We start from the raw sequence: 21,442 nt of genomic DNA on the forward strand, positions 1-21,442 counted from the left end.
CCTTAAACCCAGGTTTGGCTCTGGAGATTGCTGATAAATCCTCAAAAGAACTCGGTTTGGATTGAGTTGTGTGGAGATGAAACTAAATGAGATAAACATTAACTAAACTAAAAATAGTTGTGGAATAATAAATAATTTTTAGAATATATATTTTATATAAAACAAGCTTTAAAATAGAAAGATACATACAAGTACCTTCGAAATTTATAGAATTAAAATAAAAATTATGTCAAAATTCTAAAAATCCTTGTATTCTTTATACATTAACTTCACGAGACTCCAAATTCTGAAACAGTAGATTTAATATGCATAAAAAAAGCAATTATTATTATTATTTTTTTAATTTGAAGCATTGGTTGACTACCCACCATGCTAATGATGACTCACGTTTAATTTCTCTGCATGATGTCAAACATCGACTGTGGTGGTGTAGTCTACGCGCCAGTGAATCGAGTAGAGTGCTTGAGCTCACATAAATAGGTATGGGACCAGAAGCAAGAGCGTAAGCTTTGTTTGCACGTGACTTTTCTCTGTTACCACTAATTGAGCTCCGTCGTCGCCCATATCCAAAATATCTAAATGAGGTGTGCTGATAACCCCACCCCACATAGCACGTACCTAATCCACAGTCACCCATCAGTTCATAATAAAGCATCAATCTAATCTAATTTAATTTAATTATCAGTAAATATGATTTTACTACTTCTTTCACTCAATGGTATTTTTTCTTCATATAGAAGCAAAAAATAAAAAATAAAAAAAGAGGCTACTTCGAATTTTCGATGAAGATGTTGTGCCTTCACGCATAAGTTGTCAACGACATACAGAATTGTTATTAATTTCAAGGTTTTATTAGGATATTAATATTCAAGAATATTATTATTTAGTTACGAATCCATTCAATTAAAAAAAGCTATAATATATTTGGCAATGTGGTTGTTTTTTAAAGTATTTTTCATGTTGAAATATATCAAAATAATTTTTTTATTTTTTTTTAATTATTTTTGAGATTATTACATGAAAATGATTCAAAATATATAAAAAAATTAATTTTAACATTTTTTTTTTAAATTTTTTTGGTGGAACGTGGTTTGTACGGTGTTCCCAGACACCTTTTATTTGAATAGCGGTCTAATCAAAATTTCATAAAATCTTGATTTTTTTTTAAAAATGTATTTTTAAAAATATTTTTGAATTGTTTTAAAATATTGAAGTTAAAAATATATAGATTTTGTATTTTTGGATGAGTTTTTTTTTTACTTAAATTAAATTATGAAAAGGTGTAATGTTGAAACTTAAAAAATGGAATTTGAGATTGAAATAGGTTGATTCTGTAACCATGATAGCTACAGGGCTAGGCTTTTTGTCGAGAACAGTTTCCGAGCAAGTTCTCCTAGATTTCCTAAATAATTCTTTTTTCCGGTTAAAAAAAAATAATATTTGTTAGCAGGTCAAGGTTGACTTGATTAAAAAACCAAGATAATTTTGCACTTGACAGATTACTAAATTGCTTGCATTCTTGTCCATGCAGGATGCAAACAAGGGAAAGCTGATATTATATTGAAATAATTTTCTGTCGGATTTATTTTAATAGATTAAGGTACGAGGCTGTGGGATTTATTTTCTGGGCCATGCATGGAATCAAGAACATTAAAGGACTGGAGCTTAGAATTCTCTTTGCAATTTTTTATTAGCTGGGGATCTTTGTTGGTACTTGAGAACGAAGCCAAGCAGAAACTATCTTGTTCTATATATATATATATATATATATATATATATATATATATATATATATATTAAAAAATTATATAAATTATATTTTAAGATTATATTTAATTAAATTAAAAAGATTATTTAACATGATAAATAATCAAAAAGTTATGATTTAAGCTTAAAAAGATTTCAATTAAAAATATATTAAAAAATTATATAAATTATATCTAATCACTTTACTTAATAATTTAAACTATTATATTAAAATGACTACGAGTATCAGATTATATAAATAGCTTCCAGATTTCATGTTGAAATTCATGTTTTGTTTCATATTTTAAATCCTAATTTATCAAATAAATAAAACTATTTAATGCTAGAAATAAAAATAAAATAAAAATTGTAAAAATCCGAGCCCCGTTGTCACAAACTCTTAGATGGGTTTTTTTTTTTTTTTTTTTTTTTATGGAATCCAAAATTTTATATAGAAATATGAATTTCTCTAAAATCATGTGCTTCATATCATGGAATTGTGCTCTTCAAAATTCTCACAGTGAAAATGTATTGGGTTGTATAGAAGAAGTAAAGGGTTTCCATTCAGGCCAATAAGAAACTGCAGAATCACGATGATATATTGAGGAGCCATGCAATTATGGGAAGAAACTATTGTGAATGATTGGTTGATCAAGGAAAAAAAACCTTGACAGGAAGATTGTGGAAATAGTTGCAAGAAAAAAAAAAAAAAAAAAAAAAAAAACCTTGACAAGGAGATTATGGATATGGTTGTGGTTTTACCCTTTGAACACATCAATTTTTCATCATCAAAAGATTCAAAACCAATGCTTTTATTGATGTTGACCTCACATAAAATGGACTCTTGATAAAAGTTATGACCACCCAACATGCTTCCACCTTTGAACAAAGTGGGACTGCAGGGGGCTACCGGGAGTGAGTCTCTGGTGATCATCACTGGCCTACCAAGATGGGTTTTTTATACCAGTCTTGAGTTTGACCTCCTCTCTCAAGATCTCTAGATAGTACTTAATCAGCTAATTGATTATGATTACTTCCATAGAATCAGCTAATTGATTATGATTGCTTCCATGCTTACATTAGAATACACTCTTGGATTATCCCTACATCCAAAGGAAAAAAATGGTTTACAGGAGATGGATGACCAAATCTAGAGTCTCTTGTGACATAATCTTTCCTACTTGCTGAAAATTAGTTGAGCAATGAGACATGGCTTTTGGTGCTGATGAGTATTTTGACCTTTAGGTTTAGGAGTAGAGTAAAAGATGCCGAGATATGTAATTATCACTATCAAAGTATACACATCGCTGCCTGAAAACAGGTTCCATCAAAAGGGATTCAAAGAAAAATTTAGCTGAAACATTAATATAGAAGAAATTGACCGAGTACCAAGACTTCCACCAGCAAAATCCACCCTGCAACTGCAAAAAGCTGAGAGCTATTCTACTGTAGGCCTCCATGTCGAGCATCCAGACACATACTGCACCGATGTTTGACCTGGCCAGCCTGGTTTGCAAATAAGTGGCACTCATGAAACGCAAGGCAATGGGAACATGCACAAGATTTCAAACCTGGTGGAGTTACAGTCACTGAAAAGGGGAGGCCGGTGATGTAAATTGAAGATGATTGTTACTGCAATAAAAAGGGACATCAGTGAATCGGAAAAAAGGAAAATGCCGTTCATCGACATCCAATTTCTTAAAGTGGAGAGTGAATACGAGGGGGGAAAAGAGAAAAGGATGCAGGAGTTGAAAAGCAAAGATTATGTTGGTTGGTGGATCAACCCTCAACCTATATTTGTTGAAATGTAACTGCGTTTCTAAGAATAAAACAAGTGTTGTTTTGACCACGAAACTCTATTTGTTCCCTTTGCCTATCCTTGCCTTTTCCCTTTCCCTAGAATAAGCTGTGAAGTCACTGTTCGAACCATAAACAATTATTAAATACAATGGACGATAGGAGGAACATCGATGCTAAAATAAGGGATTCTGGGTGGGTCTGCCTTTTTAAGTGTAAAAGTAAAATTAAAATATATGAATCAGAAAGAGAAAAACTAGATTTTTATCCGAATTTATTCTGTTTTTCTGGAAAAAAAAAAAAAAAAACAGAAGAGAATCATATCTTCTCAAAAAAAATAAAAATCAAAGACTTTCTCGTGTGGATAAGTGAAGTCGTTTATTAGAGTTTCGGATTTTGACATGTAACGGTCCCCAGCTATAAAATCTACCATTTGCATAAATGTAAACCACAGACATCTAACGTTGCTCTGAAGCGGATGAACCCGTGAAAATGACAATCACGCATACGAAAACGACTGTTTTGATCACAGAAACAAAGGAATCTTCCTCTCTCTTTTTCTCATCTTCTCAGGCCTAGGGTTTGAACTGTACAACTTTATAGACCGGCCCGGCCCGGGTATGGGCACGCCACATCTTTTAAGGCTCAGGAACTCATGAAAGGTAGCAGCATGCGCCATCAATGAAGATGAATTGCAGCTGGTACTTGATTGTTCAAGCTCAGTATCAATTCAATCCCCATGCAGTTCTTGCACGATGTCAGGGTGTCTGATTTGATATCTTATGGTTTCGAATTCTTTCAGTTGAGCAGAAGGTCATGCATGCTCTATGCTTCTTCAAGAGGCATGCGGTGAGGGATGATAAGGCTGCAGAAAGCCGAAGGGAATGTTTGATTATAAAGATTTCATGTACTGTACGATATTTCAAGGATTTGCTAAAAACAGCCTAAAAGAGCCGTGATGCTGCTGTCTTTTTTTCTTTTGGTCGACTGGAGGCCGACATGGGCCTTAACACTATCCTAAGTATATTCTCACAGACACAAGAGCCCCAAGGGGTTCGAAGGAAGACAGCCTTCAAAGTAAGCGAGCCCTGGCAAGTTCATCATGCCAGTCAGCTCCATGCCAGGGTCTGCCGCTGCTTCGTTTATCCCTTCTAATCTCCATTCAGAACAATGGGGAACACAATGACTCGATTCACCATGACTTCTTTGAACCATGCAAAACTCATAATCTCATTGAAACCAGAGAAACAAAAATGTTTGCTAGACATGCACAAACTCTATAATACCATGAAGGTCCTCTATGATACAAAGATCCTCCCTGATGAAGAGATTTTCAATAAAAACGTTTCATTGAAGAAGAAACCATGAAAACAAGTCAATCAATAGGGAGATACCCACAGGAAAAGCATAAGCACAATAGACTTCCGCCCACAAAAACTCCCAATCTTTTTGCTCAATAAACTATGGTTGCAGCAGCTAAAACTGATGCCACTTCCCTTCTATTTATCAGGCTCTCAAACTTTGTTTGTCAGTTAGGAGCTTCAAAATAGAATAATTAACCAATTTACCAGAAGTCAGTGCTAACTATCTCACAGAACTCATACCAATTCTCGTTAGCCGTATCACACATCACAGCAAAAGTTCTGACAGAAACTCTTGCTAGAAAGATGAATCTATATTTAGCTTCCATGATTGACTTTGCACAGAGGAAAATCCTTAAAAGTTTTCATAAAATCTCTGTGCACCTTATTTAGCTGAGGCAGCGGATTGACACAGACTCTCTTGAGAAAGAATGATTAAAATAATACCATTCTAATTCCAATGACAGGATATGCAAAACCAATGATAGCAACAATGCACCAATCCTCATACCAACCATACAGTTTCAAACAAATTCCTAAAAGCCCCAGAATCTGAGCTTTTAGGATTCCTCACTTGCATTCAGACATAAAGATCAGAAACAATCTAATAACTTAATCCACCTATCTTAAAATCTAATTCTATAGTCAAAATTTTCATTCAATTGGTCGGAAGCATACTATCCCTCCTCTTAAAGCAAAATATCATGGGTGAATGGCAAGGAAAGCATTAACAATTTTCACCTCATAACATATATTGCTCAACACCCTCTTAACCTATGGTATAGTCACAAGTGCATAACAACAATATACTGTGAAAAATCCAAAATTTACCTTGCTTATCTTCGAGATGCAAATTTATCAAAACAAACACGAGATTTCGTAAAAATAACACGAAACATAAAGTTCCCTATATCTGAATTACAAAAGACGAAGCTGCAAATTCAGCACCCAATATACTACTACAATTCACTAGCATTTCAACATGAGAAAAAGAAAAGAAAAAAAGAAGATATAAACATGAACCTCATTTATCAACTTCCATTGCCTGATCAGCTTTAGCTTTCGCCAATGCGCTCAATTTGGTCTTCACCTTTCTTTTCCCTACTTGAAACCCACTTCCACCTTTCTTGTTTTTCTTGTCTTTACCATCAACCTAAACACAAAAATGCCCCCAAAAATTAAACTAAAAACCTTAATTCTAATTCAAATATGTTAATTACAAGCAAAGAAATTACATAAACAAAAAAGAAATAAGCTTACTTTCATCTTGTTTTTCTTTGCTTGAAGCTTCTTCTTTTGCTTTTCTTTCTGTTCTTTCTCTCCTAATATTACCAAAAAAAGGAATCAATAAGAAGCAAAAAGATATATAAATGGAGAGATTGAGAGAACGGAAAGGAAAAATTACGTTTAATCTCGAATTCGTGTTGCCTCTTTCTACGAGCCAAATCGTTCTTCTTCGACATTTTGTACGGAACGCCGAGGGAAAGATAAACCCTAACCCTAGAACTATAAAGTTTTGATTTAATCGGCGAAACGAAAGTTGGTTTTGTTTTACTCTTTAGTCCTTCGTGTTTAATATGGTCATATTTCTCCCCCCTTAAAACTTTATTTATTTCGATTTTTGGTCCCAGCCGACTTCCATAATTCCATTTATCTTCTGCAAACAGAACAAATCGAACCGATTTCTTTGCTGGTGAAGTTAAACCGAACCGACCCCACCTCGCAAGTATTTTTTATTTTTTTTCTCAGAGTAAGACATCCATGGGGTCTGTCTAAGATCACCACCCCTGTTTTCAAATTCGGAGGATAGGTTACAGCAACACAGAACGATCTTGATGAATCTTAAAGCTTCATAGCCATTGATAAGTTTAAAGATTTAGACAAGATGGTAGATTTTCAACACTAAAACAGGAACCGGGCTTTGAGCCCTCTAGTTTTCATGTCAACTTGCCAGATTGAATTAGGTTTGATTAAAATGGTGATTAACTCCTTAGGAACAGATGCTCGCCTCGTGCCTGTCCTTGATAAGAAAAAAAAAAAGGGTGTAAAAAGGTGCAGTCAAAGGAGGGAAACGGCGCTGTTAGCCCAACAAATCATAATTAAGGTGGCAAAAAATGGAAATGATTACGGCGGGAGGGAGCAAGAGAAATGATGACATGTTTTCTTTTGGACCTCTTGAAACTGTTCCATTCTTTGAACAAAGACCAGTTCTTTCTAGTCCAATCTCCACCCCCCCAAAAAAAAGTCACAAAAACAGCTTGCAAAAACTAATTATTTTGTTCCAATAATAATAATAGTCACTTGTCTGCTACATGAAAATATTTATTAAAATAATATGCGAGATTCTATCCTTGTCGGTTATAATTGACTTATATTTTAATAAGTTACTCAAACAAATACTCGCCATATTTTCATACGACATTATACGAATTTGATCTGATCTGATCTTGGTTTCAAAAAATCTTCAGTTTTTATCTTTCTTTGGTTGTTCATCAAATCTTTGGTCCATTTGATCTTGTTTCTATCAAACCCCCCTTTTTTTATTTGGGTTTATTAATTTATTTCTTTACTAGAGATCTTGAATCTTTGAGCTTTGATTTGTAACTAAAACAAAAAAGGGTGTGCGAATATATATAGTTCGAGTTGCTGTTAAGCTCTTGCAGTTATATAGCTTAAGTGTGGTTGACCTAACTTGAAAAGTTTGAATCTTTCTGTACTAATATTTGATTAGATCTGTCAAGTTTGGTTATTTTATGATCTGGGTTTAGTTTCAGCTACTGGGTTGGTTGTTTTACTTGTGTATAGCAGGATTGTATTAAAAGGGGGCAGTAAATTAAAGTTTTGGTTTTTGAGGGAGATATAGAGAGAGTTGGTGAGGGGACCGTATTTGTAATAAGCTTTGATTTGTGATTATTGAGAGATGGGGAGTCAGTGCACTAAGCTTACACCCTGTTGCTTAGATTCACAGTTCAAGGCAGCTGTTGTTGAAGTTCCCAGTGTTGGTGGGTCAAAAACTTTGGTTTTTTTTCGGAAAAGAGAGTTTATTTTTTGATGGGTCGTAACTGTTGTGTCTTGGTTTTTGTCTTGTTCTAGGAAATGAAGAGAAGAGTGAGGTTAATGACTTGCCTACATTCCGTGAATTCACATTTGAGCAGCTGAAAAATGCAACATCTGGTTTTGCAGTAGAAAATATCGTGTCTGAGCATGGGGAGAAGGCTCCTAACGTTGTTTATAAAGGGAAGCTGGAAAATCAGAGAAGGATTGCTGTTAAACGATTCAATAGAATGGCTTGGCCTGATGCTCGACAATTTTTGGTGCCTAACTTCTATCCCATCTGCTGATGTACTTGAATTATATGTTTGCAGTTTTGATTTCAGTTTGTAGTGTGCCCTTTATAAAACATTAACAAATTGGCATCAAATCTGTCTGTACATACACTTTCTTCGAGCAGCTGTTACAAATTTATGTTGTCTGGTGTTCATCCTCAGTGATTGTTTTGCTTTCATTCAGTATAGTACCATGGTTTTGAATTATACTAAGAGGCATGGACTACCTTCAATGGGGATTAGTATGACTAGGATCGACCCCCTCCCTTCTCTTTCTCTGAAAGGAATTCCCATTTGTTTTGGTGCATGATGCTTACCCTTTACTTTACATCCTTCCTTCAGTCAGCAATAAGCCAACTGATGCCGTATCTTTGTTCAATTTGAGGTCATCTATTCATGAAACAAACCTTGTATATCTGATGTGCAATGTCAAAATCTGCTTATGTATCCCCATTGAGTTCATAAAGACTTGCTTGAAGAAATACCATGGTTTGAGTTTACCGTGGTCTTAACTTGAAGACAATTTTCTGTTACAATAATAGGAGGAAGCAAGATCTGTTGGCCAGCTACGGAACAATAGATTGGTAAATTTGCTTGGTTGCTGTTGTGAAGGTGATGAGAGGCTGCTTGTAGCAGAATTTATGCCCAATGAGACACTTGCTAAACACCTTTTCCATTGTAAGGCTTATTTCCCATCTATGGACAAGGATTCAGGCTACAATTTTGGTTGCATATTTGTGATAATATTTTTGGACATTTGATTGAAATTTCCATCTTTAATATGGTATACTAGTACCAATTTTGTTTCTATTGTAAAAACTGAATGACAGTCTTTCTACAAGTTTGATTATACGGGATTTAAACAATCCAATTCTCTCTTGAATCAGGGGAAACACAACCTATAAAATGGGCGATGAGATTAAGAGTTGTTCTACATCTTGCAGAAGCTCTAGAATACTGCACAAGTAAAGGGCGTGCCCTTTACCATGACCTTAATGCCTATAGAATTTTGTTTGATGAGGTAGGTACTTCTCTTTCTCCATTTCCCTGAAACCTTTTCCTTGTTGGATTCTAGCTGCATTCTTTGTTTACATGTTAGAATTATGCAGGATGGTAATCCAAAACTATCAAGCTTTGGCCTCATGAAAAACAGCAGGGATGGAAAAAGTTATAGTACGAATCTAGCTTTTACTCCTCCAGAGTATTTGAGAACTGGTACGTAATTCTTGTAAACAATACCATATATTAGCTGCTTTGATTTTGTGATTTCCTGAAATTGAAATCAGGAGATCCATGACCAGCCGATAGATTTATGTAATTAAATCTAATGTTGAGAGTCTTGAGACCACTTTACATTACCACCTGTGAAGGGCCTTGCCAACTGACCTGCTTTAGGTGTTATATATCAATATTCTTGAAGCACCACATATCAGTAGTTCCCATATACTTTATTTGGAATGTTTAATGTGTTCATGCTGAAAAACAAAATTATGCTGCATTACATTACTGTTCTTCTGACCTGCCAAAAAAGGTTTTCAGAATTTAGATCTACATATTGACGTTCATAAAATATTATCTGGTATATTGCAGTTTACTAAAGTTTTGAGAGATGTGTGGTATCTTGATGAATTCCTTCGCAGGCATGCTTTTCTTGGAATGTATAGAGTATGATGAGATTGTGATGATATCTATTAACGGCACCTGCAATCCCAGACTAGAGAATTTGGACTAAATTGTACTTTTCTGCATAATATCTTGTAGTGGTGCTAATTTTAGGTCAGCATGCCTGTTTGATTGTGTTCTTGCATGATGCCCTGCAATGGGTTGGGCATTAGTATTATTTACTCGGATTATAAGTTAATCCAAGACTTGCTTATATCCCTTGTCTTTGTTTCAGGGAGAGTAACTCCAGAGAGTGTAATATATAGCTTTGGCACTCTTTTGCTTGACCACCTCAGTGGAAAGCATATCCCCCCAAGCCATGTAAGTGCTTATCATTCAAATTTAAATTTACTAGTTAGTTATCATATGGATCTGTTGATTGAAATTATGGATCCACCTACAAATTAATCCTTGTAACGAAAAGAAAAAAAATACCATGTATTTTCCTCCCATGCTTACAAATTCTTGTTACAGAAGCTTGTCCAGTGAATCTAACCTCAATGTAAATTGTTCCAGGCCCTTGACTTGATACGGGATAGAAATCTTCAGATGTTGACAGATTCTTGCTTGGAAGGGCAGTTTTCCAATGATGACGGGACTGAGTTAGTACGCTTGGCATCTCGATGTTTGCAGTATGAACTCCGAGAACGACCAAGTCTGAAATTCTTAGTTGCAGCTTTGACTCCTCTTCAGAAGGAAACTGATGTATGTTTATTCATTTATCAGTCATATCTTCTATACTTCTTGTCAACTCCTTGTTTTGGTGCCTGCAGATTGCCTATGTTATAATTTCATCATGTAGTGAAAACTTTTTGAGTCTAGACCCTTCTGTTGGATGAAGACTTTTTAGGAATTTTAGAGGGTAATTTTCTTTGGACTGATTTCTATACAGAAAACTTGCTGTAAAAAATGAAAATTTGGTTGTGGATGACTATAAATATATGAATTCCCGAAATGGCAGTGGAATTTGTATTATGTTCATGTGTTGATTTGTCCATTCGCTTAAACCATCAGGGACTGCTTGTAACCAAACTTGAAAGTTGAAGCAAGTATTTATTAGTTTCTATGTTTCCATTTCCTTCCCTGTGCAGGTTCCTTCTCATATCTTGATGGGAATCCCACATAGTGCCTCATCCTCTCCTTTGTCACCATTTGGCGAGGCTTGCTCAAGAAAGGACCTGACAGCCATACATGAGATCCTGGACAATGTTGGATATAAAGATGATCAAGGAGTGGCAAATGAGGTTCTCTATTTCCTATTAAAGCTCAAATAGCAGATGTTTAACCATATCATTTACCGTATACTTATCACTCCAGGCTTATTGATTCTTGTTATACTCATATTTCAAGCAATTATTCTTTACCGAAGTACAGCATAAATTGCAATTGCTCACTGGTTCATTCTGCTCGCATGTTCTCTGACATGCCAGGAACCCAGATAAGATTGTATCCTGAATATTTTTCCTACATTATGCTGCAGCTCTCATTCCAGATGTGGACAGATGAAATGCAGGAAACTTTAAATACAAAGAAAAAGGGTGATGCTTCTTTCAAGCAGAAGGACTTTAGAGTTGCAATTGAGTGTTACACTCAGGTTTTCTCCTCATTTCAAAGTTGTCAGTTTTTGTTCATGAATTATGTCAGGAATTACTTTTACATTAATTTATGCTCTTCTCAGTTAATAATACAATTTCCTTATCATACCAAGCTACCTGATTTTAGATTATTTTTTTTTCCCATTTGTTTTAACGGCAAGTCTACATATTTTATTTGATGGATTTTCTTCTATGACTTGCAGTTCATTGATGTGGGAACTATGGTTTCCCCAACTGTTTTTGCACGGCGGAGTCTGTCCTATCTCATGAGTGACATGCCTCAGGAAGGTCTAAGTGATGCAATGCAAGCCCAAGTCATTTCCCCTGTATGGCACGTGGCATCTTATCTTCAGGCTGTTGCTCTTGCTACACTTGGAATGGAAAATGAAGCACATGCAGCACTTAAGGAGGGTACAAATCTTGAAGCCAAGAAGAATGCGGACTCTGGACAAAAGTGAAGCGTAAAATGCTTTCTGGTGGCTGATGAATCTCCTCAACCCTATCTTATTGTGGTGTTATATTTATGAAGATAACCATGTGGCATTGATTATGGGATCTTTACTTCCATGGACATCAGGGCAGTGAAAGCTTTAGTCAACTCCATATTGCTGTCAAAGAAAGCAACTCTTTTTTCTGATGAATTTTTCATGACGATATCTTGGGAGTTGAGGTGTCTCAAAATATGTTTTTTGGGTAGGCTTTGGCATTTCTTTCTTGTAGGTATGCAAGTTCTTTCATTCTTTGTGTGGTTTGCTCCATTATGTAAGTAGTATGATTCCAAAATTTGTCCTGCCACTTCCATTATAAACAGGGGAAAAAAGTTATTTATTTTGAGGAGAAAAGAAGTTGATGATTTTGAGGAGAAAAGATGTTGATGAGATGGAAAAAAACACTGACAAGATTGTAATTTGTGTAAAGATACATCTAGTCCCTGGCAATTTCTTGCTAAATGATGTTGATTGTTTGAGGCATTAAAATTTCAGTTGCTCACATTGGCATTTCTTACTTCATATTGTGTTTCACATCTTGAAACTTCACAGAAAGAAATAGACATAGATTTGCTAAGCATGAACTCCGGAAGTTCGCATCCAATTCTGGGGAGTATCTCATCTGACGTGAGCTTTAGGGATGGCTTTGGATTTCTAAGATACAAGGGACGAGAATGAGATGGAGAGAAGAAACAGATTTTATTTTTGTTCCACAACAGGGGTTCTTGAGGGTTTAATGGAATTCTTGCTCTTCAATTCTTCAATGAAAGCGTTGAAATCAGAATGAGAAGACCCACCTTCTTCAACAGCGCTCTTCGCCATATCTCCTAGCTTCCTTGCTCTGCTTCTCAATTCCTCTGCTTCTTTATCTTCCATGATGGCCTTCTCTATGGCATCTTTCTTCACACGATCACCAACCAATGCAGCCCCCACCTGGACACCAATCCTTACTCCAATGTTTAATGTCCCAGTCACCAACTTTTCATTATAAAACTGCTCCGCAGAAACAGGCCATGTTACCATTGGTACTCCAGCAATTATTGCTTCGAGTGTGGAATTCCATCCACAGTGAATCACGAATCCCATCCTCTTATGATTAGGCAATCAATCTTCCTTGTCGTCTTCTTTATTCTTCTTCACCACCCATATGAATTGCTGCCCGGACACTGCAAGACCTGTTGCGATTTACAGAAGTTGTGAAGCAGCAAAGTTGGCTATACTTCCAAAGCATAAATAAACAACTGAATTTGTTTTCTCTGAACTGGGCCATTTCAAACACTCATGTTCGTCGATGGAGGCTTCTTTACCTCTATCTCTTGTTCTGAGGGTCACAGTTCCAAAACCAAAAGGGGCCTCTATGCCATGCTTTTCTTCCTAAAACCTTCCTGAAATGATCAGCATAACCTGACTAAAGCTCATAGAAGCTGTTGACAAGAACTCCATTGCTCTTTATCTCTGATTCTTTCATATCTATATACATCTTTGATAAATCATGAGTTTCTCGTTTAACATAATCTGGCTGTTGTTGTCTTGTCAATTTGATCTCGCTTGGAGAATTTGGAATGACAAAAAGGATCTGTGTCAGATGATACCATCTTGTGAGGCCCATACAATCTCCCACGTTCTATAGCACATGAAGAGAACAAACGTGTTTCTTGGAAAACGAATCTTGGAATTCCACAATTAGATGCAACATCAGTTGACCATGGGAAGAACCAGTCTGAAACTAAGCAAGGGGGACTACCTGTTCAGGAGCCGTTCAAGAGGGTCAGCAAGCATGGCTGGGGGCCTTTGGCCTTGAAGAATTTCTGCTTCATTTCAGAAGATTCAGCTATGTCTAAAGATTCACATCCTTAAGGCAATCCAACCTCCACACAAGGGAATTTGATTGTTAGAATATCAAGTTTCTTCGTTCTCTCCAACAGCTTGGAGACATGAGTTGCGTTGACCAGGGTTGTGATTATGCTTGTCCTTGCGCCTCCTTGTATAGAGAAGACTTTGGCCTTGTCTATGATTGGAATTGTATGACCTTGAGCCATAAATAGCAACAAGACAATGTGAAGCTGGTGGTTTTTTTGGCCATCCATGGATGATGGGAAGCTCCTGATGGAAGTATAGACTTAAAACTGACCGAGCTAGTACTCTGGACTCCTATGAGAAGAAGTGAAGTGGGTGGGGATGGGGATTTATATTATGTCTGAAAAATGGATTTCCCCCCTCGATTAGTCGGTGAGATATGGCATATCAAATTATTATTTTTATTTAAAAATATATTAAAATAATATATATTTTTATTTTTTTAAAATTTATTTTTAGCATCAAGACATTAAAATAATTTAAAAATATTAAAAAATTAATTTCACTAAAAAAATCAAAAATTTTAAAAAACATGGTTGGATCGCCCTCCTAATACCTCATAAATAGCCTCTTTAGTTTAGTCAAATAAATTAAATAGTTCTTCTAATTTTAAAGATTAATTAGTTCATTGACCAATGTTAACTTTTTTTTTCCTCTCTCTATTTCTTAAAAAGAAAAAAATGGAAAAGAACATGAAATGAACAAAAGGATTATTTAATTTATTTCTTAAAACTAGAGGGGCTAATTTATAATTTACCCCTCAATCATAGGTTAGTATAAAGCTCATCTCATGAATCATATGATATATCAAACAAAAGTTATACGCATAACAACTTCTAAATCATTCACAGGATCCCCTTATGATCATGGGTGAGGCTCTACATATTCTTATAGATACATACTTCCCTTTCAACTAACAGTTTGGGTGAGTGGGGAGGACTAGCCTACAAAGTCACTCGAGCAGCTCGGAATAATTCCTTCGTTCTTCCATAGTAGATTGGCTTGCTGCCAGTAAAGGTGATAAAGTTCCAGCCAAAAGCTGATCCTCCAACAATATGCGTCCCTTGATTCTCACCGTGTTCAGCTTGCTGCTTTTCAGATGGTTTTGCAAAAACCTGGCCTGGCTGCGACTGATCTGCTGTCTCTTGGAGCTGCTCCTGGGGCTTTAGTCCCAACCCACTTTCACTGGAATTTGGTGTAATTTTCCACTTGGTTATAGTGGCCTTTTCTGCTGTCATCTGCTTGTATAATTCCATAAGCAGCTTCAGCTCTGCGAAGCACAAGTTACATGGTCAAAAGCATGTCTTATGAGCCAACATGCAAATTGCTACATCTACCATCAAAGAGCGATCTGGATTATTGCAAATGATTAATCTAATTGTTTTCTGACTAGCACACAAGAGACGATAAATGTCCTAATAGGATCAAAACCTTACCAATTTTCCATCAAATCATGCTAAAATGACTCTTTCCATAAGAAATGCAGAGAAGCTTAAGAGAGAGTTTCAGATAGAAAAGACTGCAAATGTTGTCATTGCGAAGCATCCGTGAACAACAACAGCACAGACTTAAATACAGCATGTAAATTCCAAGTCTTATACAGCTATTAGCAATCATTACACATGAGGTAAATTGATGAATGAAAAAAAGATCACATTTTCATTCAACTATTGTACAAGGTCAACGATGCATACATTCGATGATACAAAAGTGCAAATTGACGAACTTACTTTCTTGAAGTTCCTCAGCTCCCTTGCAACTCCGGAAGTCCACTGTTCGAAGCATCTTCAACAAAACAGAAGAAGTTTAAACCCATCCCATCTTAACATCAACATTTCATGCATAATTAACTTAATGATCGATGCACTAACAAATGGAGACATGTAGTCACCAACTGCAATTCACTGTAACTCTCCAAATGATACAAAGAAACCATTCACCGGTGTATTCTGTGTCACTTAACACTCTCAGACAAGGTTTTCGTAATCTCAAACAAAATTAATAGAACAGGACTCAAAATCTGACCAAGCAGGCAAATATAAGGAATTATTACAAGAACACTCCACCGAGGGCTTGCAAGCAGTGAAAATTATATTTCAAGGTCATACTTCAAGCAGTGAACAATGGAACTTAGAAATGAAAAGCACGATCAGATCCAAAATTACCAAAAAGAAAAGTTTAATAACAAAAGAACAAAATGAATTCAAGCCTAAATTAAAACCCAAGACTTGAAATTTAATGATGAGTGTCTAAAAATGTACCTCAAGAACATGGGGTCTGATATCTTTGACAACAGCACGCATCTTGAAGTAGCTGCATTCTTGAACTGGGCCACAATTGTCAAGTGGTCTCTTCTTGCTTTCAGAAGGGACAGAAGGAGGTGGTGGTTGTGGTGGTGGTATTGGTGCTGCTGGAGGCGGTGGCGGTGCTGGTGCTGGTGCTGCGGGAGGCGGTGGCGGTGCTGGTGCTGGTGCTGCGGGTGGCGGTGCTGGTGCTTGTGCCGCTGGAGGCGGTGGTGGCGGTGCTGGTGCTGGTGCTGCGGGTGGCGGTGCTGGTGCTTGTGCCGCTGGAGGCGGTGTTGGCGGTGCTGGTGCTGGTGCTGGTGCTGGTGCTGCTGGAGGCGGTGGTGGCGGTGCTGGTGCTGGTGCTGCTGGAGGCGGTGCTGGTGCTGGTGCTGGTGCAGCTGGAGGCGGTGGCGGTGCTGGTGCTGGTGCTGGTGAAGGTGCAGGTGAAGGTGCAGGTGCAGGTGCTGGTGCTGGTGCTGGTGCTGGTGCTGGTGCAGGTGCTGGTTCGACTGGAGGGTCAGATGGGGCAATGATAGGTGGGTCTGGGTTTGGGTTCGGATCTGTGTTTTGAACGGGTGGGTTTTGGGGGATTGGTGGGTCGTGGTCGTGGTCGTGGACTGGTTGTGGTTCTTCCATTGATTTGATGCAGTGTGTTCTGCAAGTTGATTTTGGAATTAATTCTGAGTTTGAACTAATAAAGATTAGATGATTGCTTTGCTGACTACTGAACTAACTGAGAGAAATGTTTGGTTGCAGGTTTTGGTCCGATAAGACACGACATGGTTGAGAGACACTGACACGTTTACGTGGCTTCAATCTGAACCGGTCAAACATAACTTGAAAAGCTTGCTTGTTTGGATTCTTTTTTTTTTTAAGGAAAAAAAAAACGATAATCATTGTCATTTAATTTTTTTTTTTGTTTTTTTTAATAATCTGTTTCGTTTTTCTTGAAATTAGAAATTATTTTAAAAAATAAAAACAAAAATGAGTTCTTTTGGGTTAAATGCCAAAATTTATTAGTTACTTTTCGCTGTTCTTTTTAAAAAAATTAAATTTTTTATATTTTTATATAATAATATCAAAAATAAAATTTTTAAAAAATATATATTATTTTAATGCATTAAAAAAATATAAAAATTAATTTGTTAGATAACATTTTTATTTCCTTGTTTTTGTTTACTACATTTCAGATTTTGAATTAGTTATCAAGGTCAAATTCAACTGTTTTTTCCCCTATGAATCCATTCATTCACCCATCCTTGCATTTTATACATGACTGATATGGTAGGATTTAAAATGTTGGAAAACATATTTGAAAAAAAATGAAATCCAATATATTATTTGGTATTGTGTTTTCATAAATTCCTTATGAGAGCTTTTTTGTCATTGATTTGATTGATTGAACACTTATATTTTTTTATTTTAGTTAATTAAATATAATTTTTTAAATTATAAAGGGGTAATTCAATAAAGAGGACGCCGAGATATTGATGAAAACGAGAATGAAGTTGATGATAATGAATTACGCAATAAAAAAGAGTATTTAATTACATGGTGAATCAAGCATCAGACCAGTAAATATCCATTTCTCCCCAGTCGCTTTCGGGCACTCCTAAAGCTTTCCAAACTGCTTTCGAGGCGTCAACGATGTTGTTGGCACAAGGAGGCTGGTAATCGTGGTCAGAATCACATCCCATTGTAGAGTCACACTCATCCACTACCATGGCCTTGACACTCTTTCCATTTCCATGGATATTTATGGAGTTTAAGCATCTATTCCCGTTGTTATACCATCCAGTTGAAAGCGCCACCACAGGTGTGTCATCCGAGTGGTAGTGGCTGTCGCATTCTGAGGGCGCACCACCGTCTCCGCCCTTCTGAAAGCTGTTCAATGTCAAGGTTGCTTTTGTGCTGCTGGTCACTCCCGGCGAACACTTGAAAATGGGGTAAAACTTGCCATCTGCGCAACAATCAGAGTCGTTCTCTTGATTGCATTGGTTTGGAGGAGGCTTTCTCCCTTCTATGCTCCCACTGGGCTTGCAAGTCTGAGCCTGAATGGTTAAACAAAATGCAACAAGAAAAAGAAAGCAGAAAAGGAGAGCAACTTGATTCTTCATCTTCTTCAGCGATGATTTGGTCTGAAGAGTTTGAATCCCTGCCTATCCTTATATAACGACAAATTAGGACAATTTTGTAGCTTTTTTATGAAATGTGATACGGTCAGAATGCCCTTCTCATCACGGCATGCATACGAGCCATAACTTTAAAGTCATCATGCCCATAACAGAAGATTCTTAGCTTGTACAATGTGTAATACAGTGAGTTTCTGTTCCTCTTCTTTTCAAAATCAAATTAGGCCATCTTCTATTTGCTCCTTTTGTTCAGCGATGATTTGGTCTGAAGAGTTTGAATCCCTGCCTATCCTTATATAACGATAAATTAAGACAATTTAGTAGCTTTTTTATGAAATGTGATACGGTCAGAATGCCCTTCTTATCACGGCGTTCATACGAGCCATAATTTTGTATCGATTGTTGATTCCTCTGTGCACAGAAGCCCAGTGACAGTGACAATTTAGCCTGTGAGGAATGCAGAAACAGAAGATTGTTAGCTTGTACAATGTGTATTACAGTGAGTTTCTGGTCCTCTTCTTCTCAAAATCAAATTAGGCCATTACAGTGAAAGCAAAATCCGTCCGCTTAACATAGCTTTGGCCCATTCCCGGAGCTGCTGGAGATAGGACAAGGGTATTGAGCGCTGAAACAGAAATGCATCTGAATTTAACAAATTTAGAGTGGAGATGCTCTCCATTGACAAATTTAGCAGTGAACAAAGATGAGGTGATAGCACTTCACAATTCGGGAATGGTAGCAGAGTTTGGTTAGTAACTTGTTTCCCAGCGTGCTCAAGTTTTTGGTGCTACATCTACAAAAATTTCATGTGTGTTTGTTTTTGTAGAAGCTTTTATTGGCTGTTGAAATTAAAAAAAAAAAAAACTAAAAGGACTCAGGAAAATACTGTAACATGTGAGTGAATCTACGGTGGATTCAAATAGTATTTTTTGTTATAATCTCCTTATTCTATCCTTTCTTCTCGCGTGATTTGAGGCCCTCACTGGCTTTTTTCTCTGCACCTGCAGCTTAATCAAAACTTCAAGTTTTGTTTGTTACAGTTTTGCGTTAGGACGCACCAACTACTGGGCATTGAGAGGTGTTGTTTGTGAGTTGATGTGATTGATTGCTTTTTGAAGGGATGGCTGCAGCTATATATATATATATATATATATATATATATATATATATATATATATATATATATATATATATATATTAAAAACAATTGTTTAGGGAATTCATGATATGCGCATATATATCATTATAGCTTTAAATCTTTAGCATTTGAACCTCCTCCTAAAAATATGAGTTTCATTTTCGAGCAATAACAATGGAAAATACAAAAAAAATATAAAGGAAATAAAAATATTTTTATTTTTTTAATATTAAATATAAGAAAAACTAGATTGTATTTATTTGTAAAACATAAATTTCCATTAATTTAAAGGAAATAAAAATATTTTTATTTTCTTAATATTATGAAAAACTAGATTGCATCTATTATAACATATACTAAAATTGCTCCGTGTTTCACTGTGCACTGCACAGTGCAGTTCACGGTGAAATACTGAGCTATATTTTTTTTGTTTTTTTTTATGTTTTTATTTATTTATTCATGTTTTTATTTATTTATTTATTCGTTTTTTTATAACTTTATGGGTTTTTCTGTTTTTTTCTTTTCATGATTTTTTTGTTTAATTTAGTTTGTTAATATTAATTTTTTTTATTTATTTATCATAATTTCATGACACAAATCCTGGATTTGACAAGTTAATCTAAAATATTATTTTTTTTTGCTTTTTTCTTTTTAATTAGTTTTTTTTTCGTTTAGTTTAGTTTGTTAATGTTAAATTTCTTTCTATTTAATTATCAGACTTTCATGACACGTATCATTGGCTTGACGGGTTAACCCAGTTAATTCTGGGTTAACCCGTCATTATTTTTTCTATTTAGTTATCAAACTTTTATGACGTGAATTCCATATTTGACGAGTTAACCTGGTTTGAAGGGTTAACCCAATTAATTCAGTTTTTTTCTTTTTCTTCATTAGTTTTTTTTTCTATTGTTTTTTTTTCTTTGTTTTTTTTAATTAATCTATTTAATTATCACATTTTTATAACACGACCTTACAGCCAGACCCACATCCAAGGCTCTTGGTTTCAATGTTGCAGCCAGACTTACTTAAACTTGAGTCATGCAAGTTTAATATTATTATTAATATTATAAATATTACTCTTAGGTGAAACGTTGCAGCTAGACCCAAGACTCTTGGGTATATCTCTGCAGAAAAACCTAACACTCTTAGATCTTAGTATTTTTTTATATTTTTTATGCAAGGAAAAAAAAACATTAACCCATTATGTATGCCTTTATTTTTTTTTCTGTTTCTTTTTAGGCCTTCTATTGTGGACTGCACAATGGAGTCCACAATGAAAAAGCTGATGCCTTTAGTTTTTTTTTTTAATTTAGTTTCTTAATATTAGATTTTTTCTATTTAATTATCAGACTTTTATAACACAAATCATAGGTTTGATAGGTTAACTAAGTTATTCAGATTGTTTTTCTTTTTCTTCATGTAGGTTTTTATTTTCTTTGCTTTTTCCTTTTTAATTAATCATTTTTGTTTAATTTAGTTCATTAATATTAAATATTTTTTTTATTTAGTTATCACACTTTCATGATACGACTCTCAGGTTTGACGGGTTAACCTGATTTGACGAGTTAACCCAATTGATTCATATTTTTTTTTCCTCATTAGTTTTGTTCTTTTGATTTCATCTTTTAATATTGTATGCAATCCACAATTAAAAGGCTGATGCCTTTTTTTTCTTCTTTTTATGCATTTCACTATGGACTGCACAGTGCATTCCACGGTGAAAAGGCTGATGTCTTTTTTTTTTTTAAATAATTTTATTTATTTATTTTGGTGGTATTAAATTTTTTTTCTATTTAGTTATTAGACTTTCAGGATATGGATCTCAACTTTGACGAGTTAACCCAGTTAATTTAGATTTTTTTTCCTTTTTCTTTATTAGTTTTTTTTCTTTTTACAAGTTATTTGTTCTTTTATTTGTTCTTTTTATTTAATATATATATTTTTTAATTTAGTTCATCAATATTAATTTTTTTTCTATTTAGTTATCGGTTGATGCCTTTAGTTTTTTTTTCTTTTTGTCTTTTTGCTGTTTTTATACCTTTGATTGTGAACTGT

At 35.4% G+C, this 21,442-nt stretch overlaps 4 protein-coding genes and 1 pseudogene across 7 annotated transcripts; 1 reads left to right on the top strand and 4 right to left on the bottom strand.

Moving 5' to 3' along the window:
- Positions 1 to 3,000: 3,000 nt before the first annotated feature.
- On the bottom strand, positions 3,001 to 6,625 carry LOC118041669 (uncharacterized). Of its 2 annotated transcripts, none has more exons than XM_035049138.2 (4): positions 6,310 to 6,530; positions 6,165 to 6,226; positions 5,928 to 6,057; positions 3,001 to 3,378 (listed from the first exon to the last, which is right to left on the bottom strand). In XM_035049138.2, exons 1-3 carry the CDS (start codon positions 6,365 to 6,367, stop codon positions 5,929 to 5,931), a joined length of 249 nt encoding a protein of 82 aa, XP_034905029.1. In that variant the 5' UTR covers positions 6,368 to 6,530; the 3' UTR covers positions 3,001 to 3,378; position 5,928. The 2 variants fall into 2 exon arrangements, with proteins under 2 accessions (XP_034905029.1, XP_034905028.1); XM_035049137.2 differs by lacking the exon at positions 3,001 to 3,378 and adding an exon at positions 3,837 to 4,408 and having other exon boundaries at positions 6,310 to 6,625.
- Positions 6,626 to 6,805: 180 nt separating this feature from the next.
- Positions 6,806 to 12,469, top strand: LOC118041667 (serine/threonine-protein kinase BSK3). The gene is made up of 10 exons (XM_035049136.2): positions 6,806 to 7,906; positions 7,998 to 8,218; positions 8,773 to 8,908; positions 9,118 to 9,251; positions 9,340 to 9,445; positions 10,128 to 10,213; positions 10,409 to 10,597; positions 10,984 to 11,136; positions 11,373 to 11,486; positions 11,691 to 12,469. The coding sequence occupies exons 1-10, from the start codon at positions 7,825 to 7,827 to the stop codon at positions 11,943 to 11,945; spliced, it is 1,476 nt and encodes a 491-aa protein (XP_034905027.1). The 5' UTR covers positions 6,806 to 7,824; the 3' UTR covers positions 11,946 to 12,469.
- A 147-nt stretch (positions 12,470 to 12,616) lies between these two features.
- On the bottom strand, positions 12,617 to 14,472 carry LOC118041668 (probable UDP-glucosyl transferase 73B6; annotated as a pseudogene).
- Positions 14,473 to 14,603: 131 nt separating this feature from the next.
- On the bottom strand, positions 14,604 to 16,758 carry LOC118041666 (uncharacterized). Of its 3 annotated transcripts, none has more exons than XM_073404217.1 (4): positions 16,453 to 16,758; positions 16,094 to 16,404; positions 15,563 to 15,617; positions 14,604 to 15,102 (listed from the first exon to the last, which is right to left on the bottom strand). In XM_073404217.1, the coding sequence occupies exons 1-4, from the start codon at positions 16,751 to 16,753 to the stop codon at positions 14,777 to 14,779; spliced, it is 993 nt and encodes a 330-aa protein (XP_073260318.1). In that variant the 5' UTR covers positions 16,754 to 16,758; the 3' UTR covers positions 14,604 to 14,776. The 3 variants fall into 3 exon arrangements, with proteins under 3 accessions (XP_073260318.1, XP_073260317.1, XP_034905026.1); XM_073404216.1 differs by having other exon boundaries at positions 16,094 to 16,251; positions 16,282 to 16,758; XM_035049135.2 differs by having other exon boundaries at positions 16,094 to 16,758.
- Positions 16,759 to 17,608: 850 nt separating this feature from the next.
- Positions 17,609 to 18,458, bottom strand: LOC118041665 (kiwellin-1). The gene has a single exon (XM_035049134.2). It carries the CDS (start codon positions 18,232 to 18,234, stop codon positions 17,677 to 17,679), a length of 558 nt encoding a protein of 185 aa, XP_034905025.1. The 5' UTR covers positions 18,235 to 18,458; the 3' UTR covers positions 17,609 to 17,676.
- Between the last annotated feature and the right edge of the window lie 2,984 nt (positions 18,459 to 21,442).

This window comes from Populus alba, chromosome 14, assembly GCF_005239225.2.
Source record: "Populus alba chromosome 14, ASM523922v2, whole genome shotgun sequence".
Classification (NCBI taxonomy): Eukaryota; Viridiplantae; Streptophyta; class Magnoliopsida; order Malpighiales; family Salicaceae; genus Populus; species Populus alba.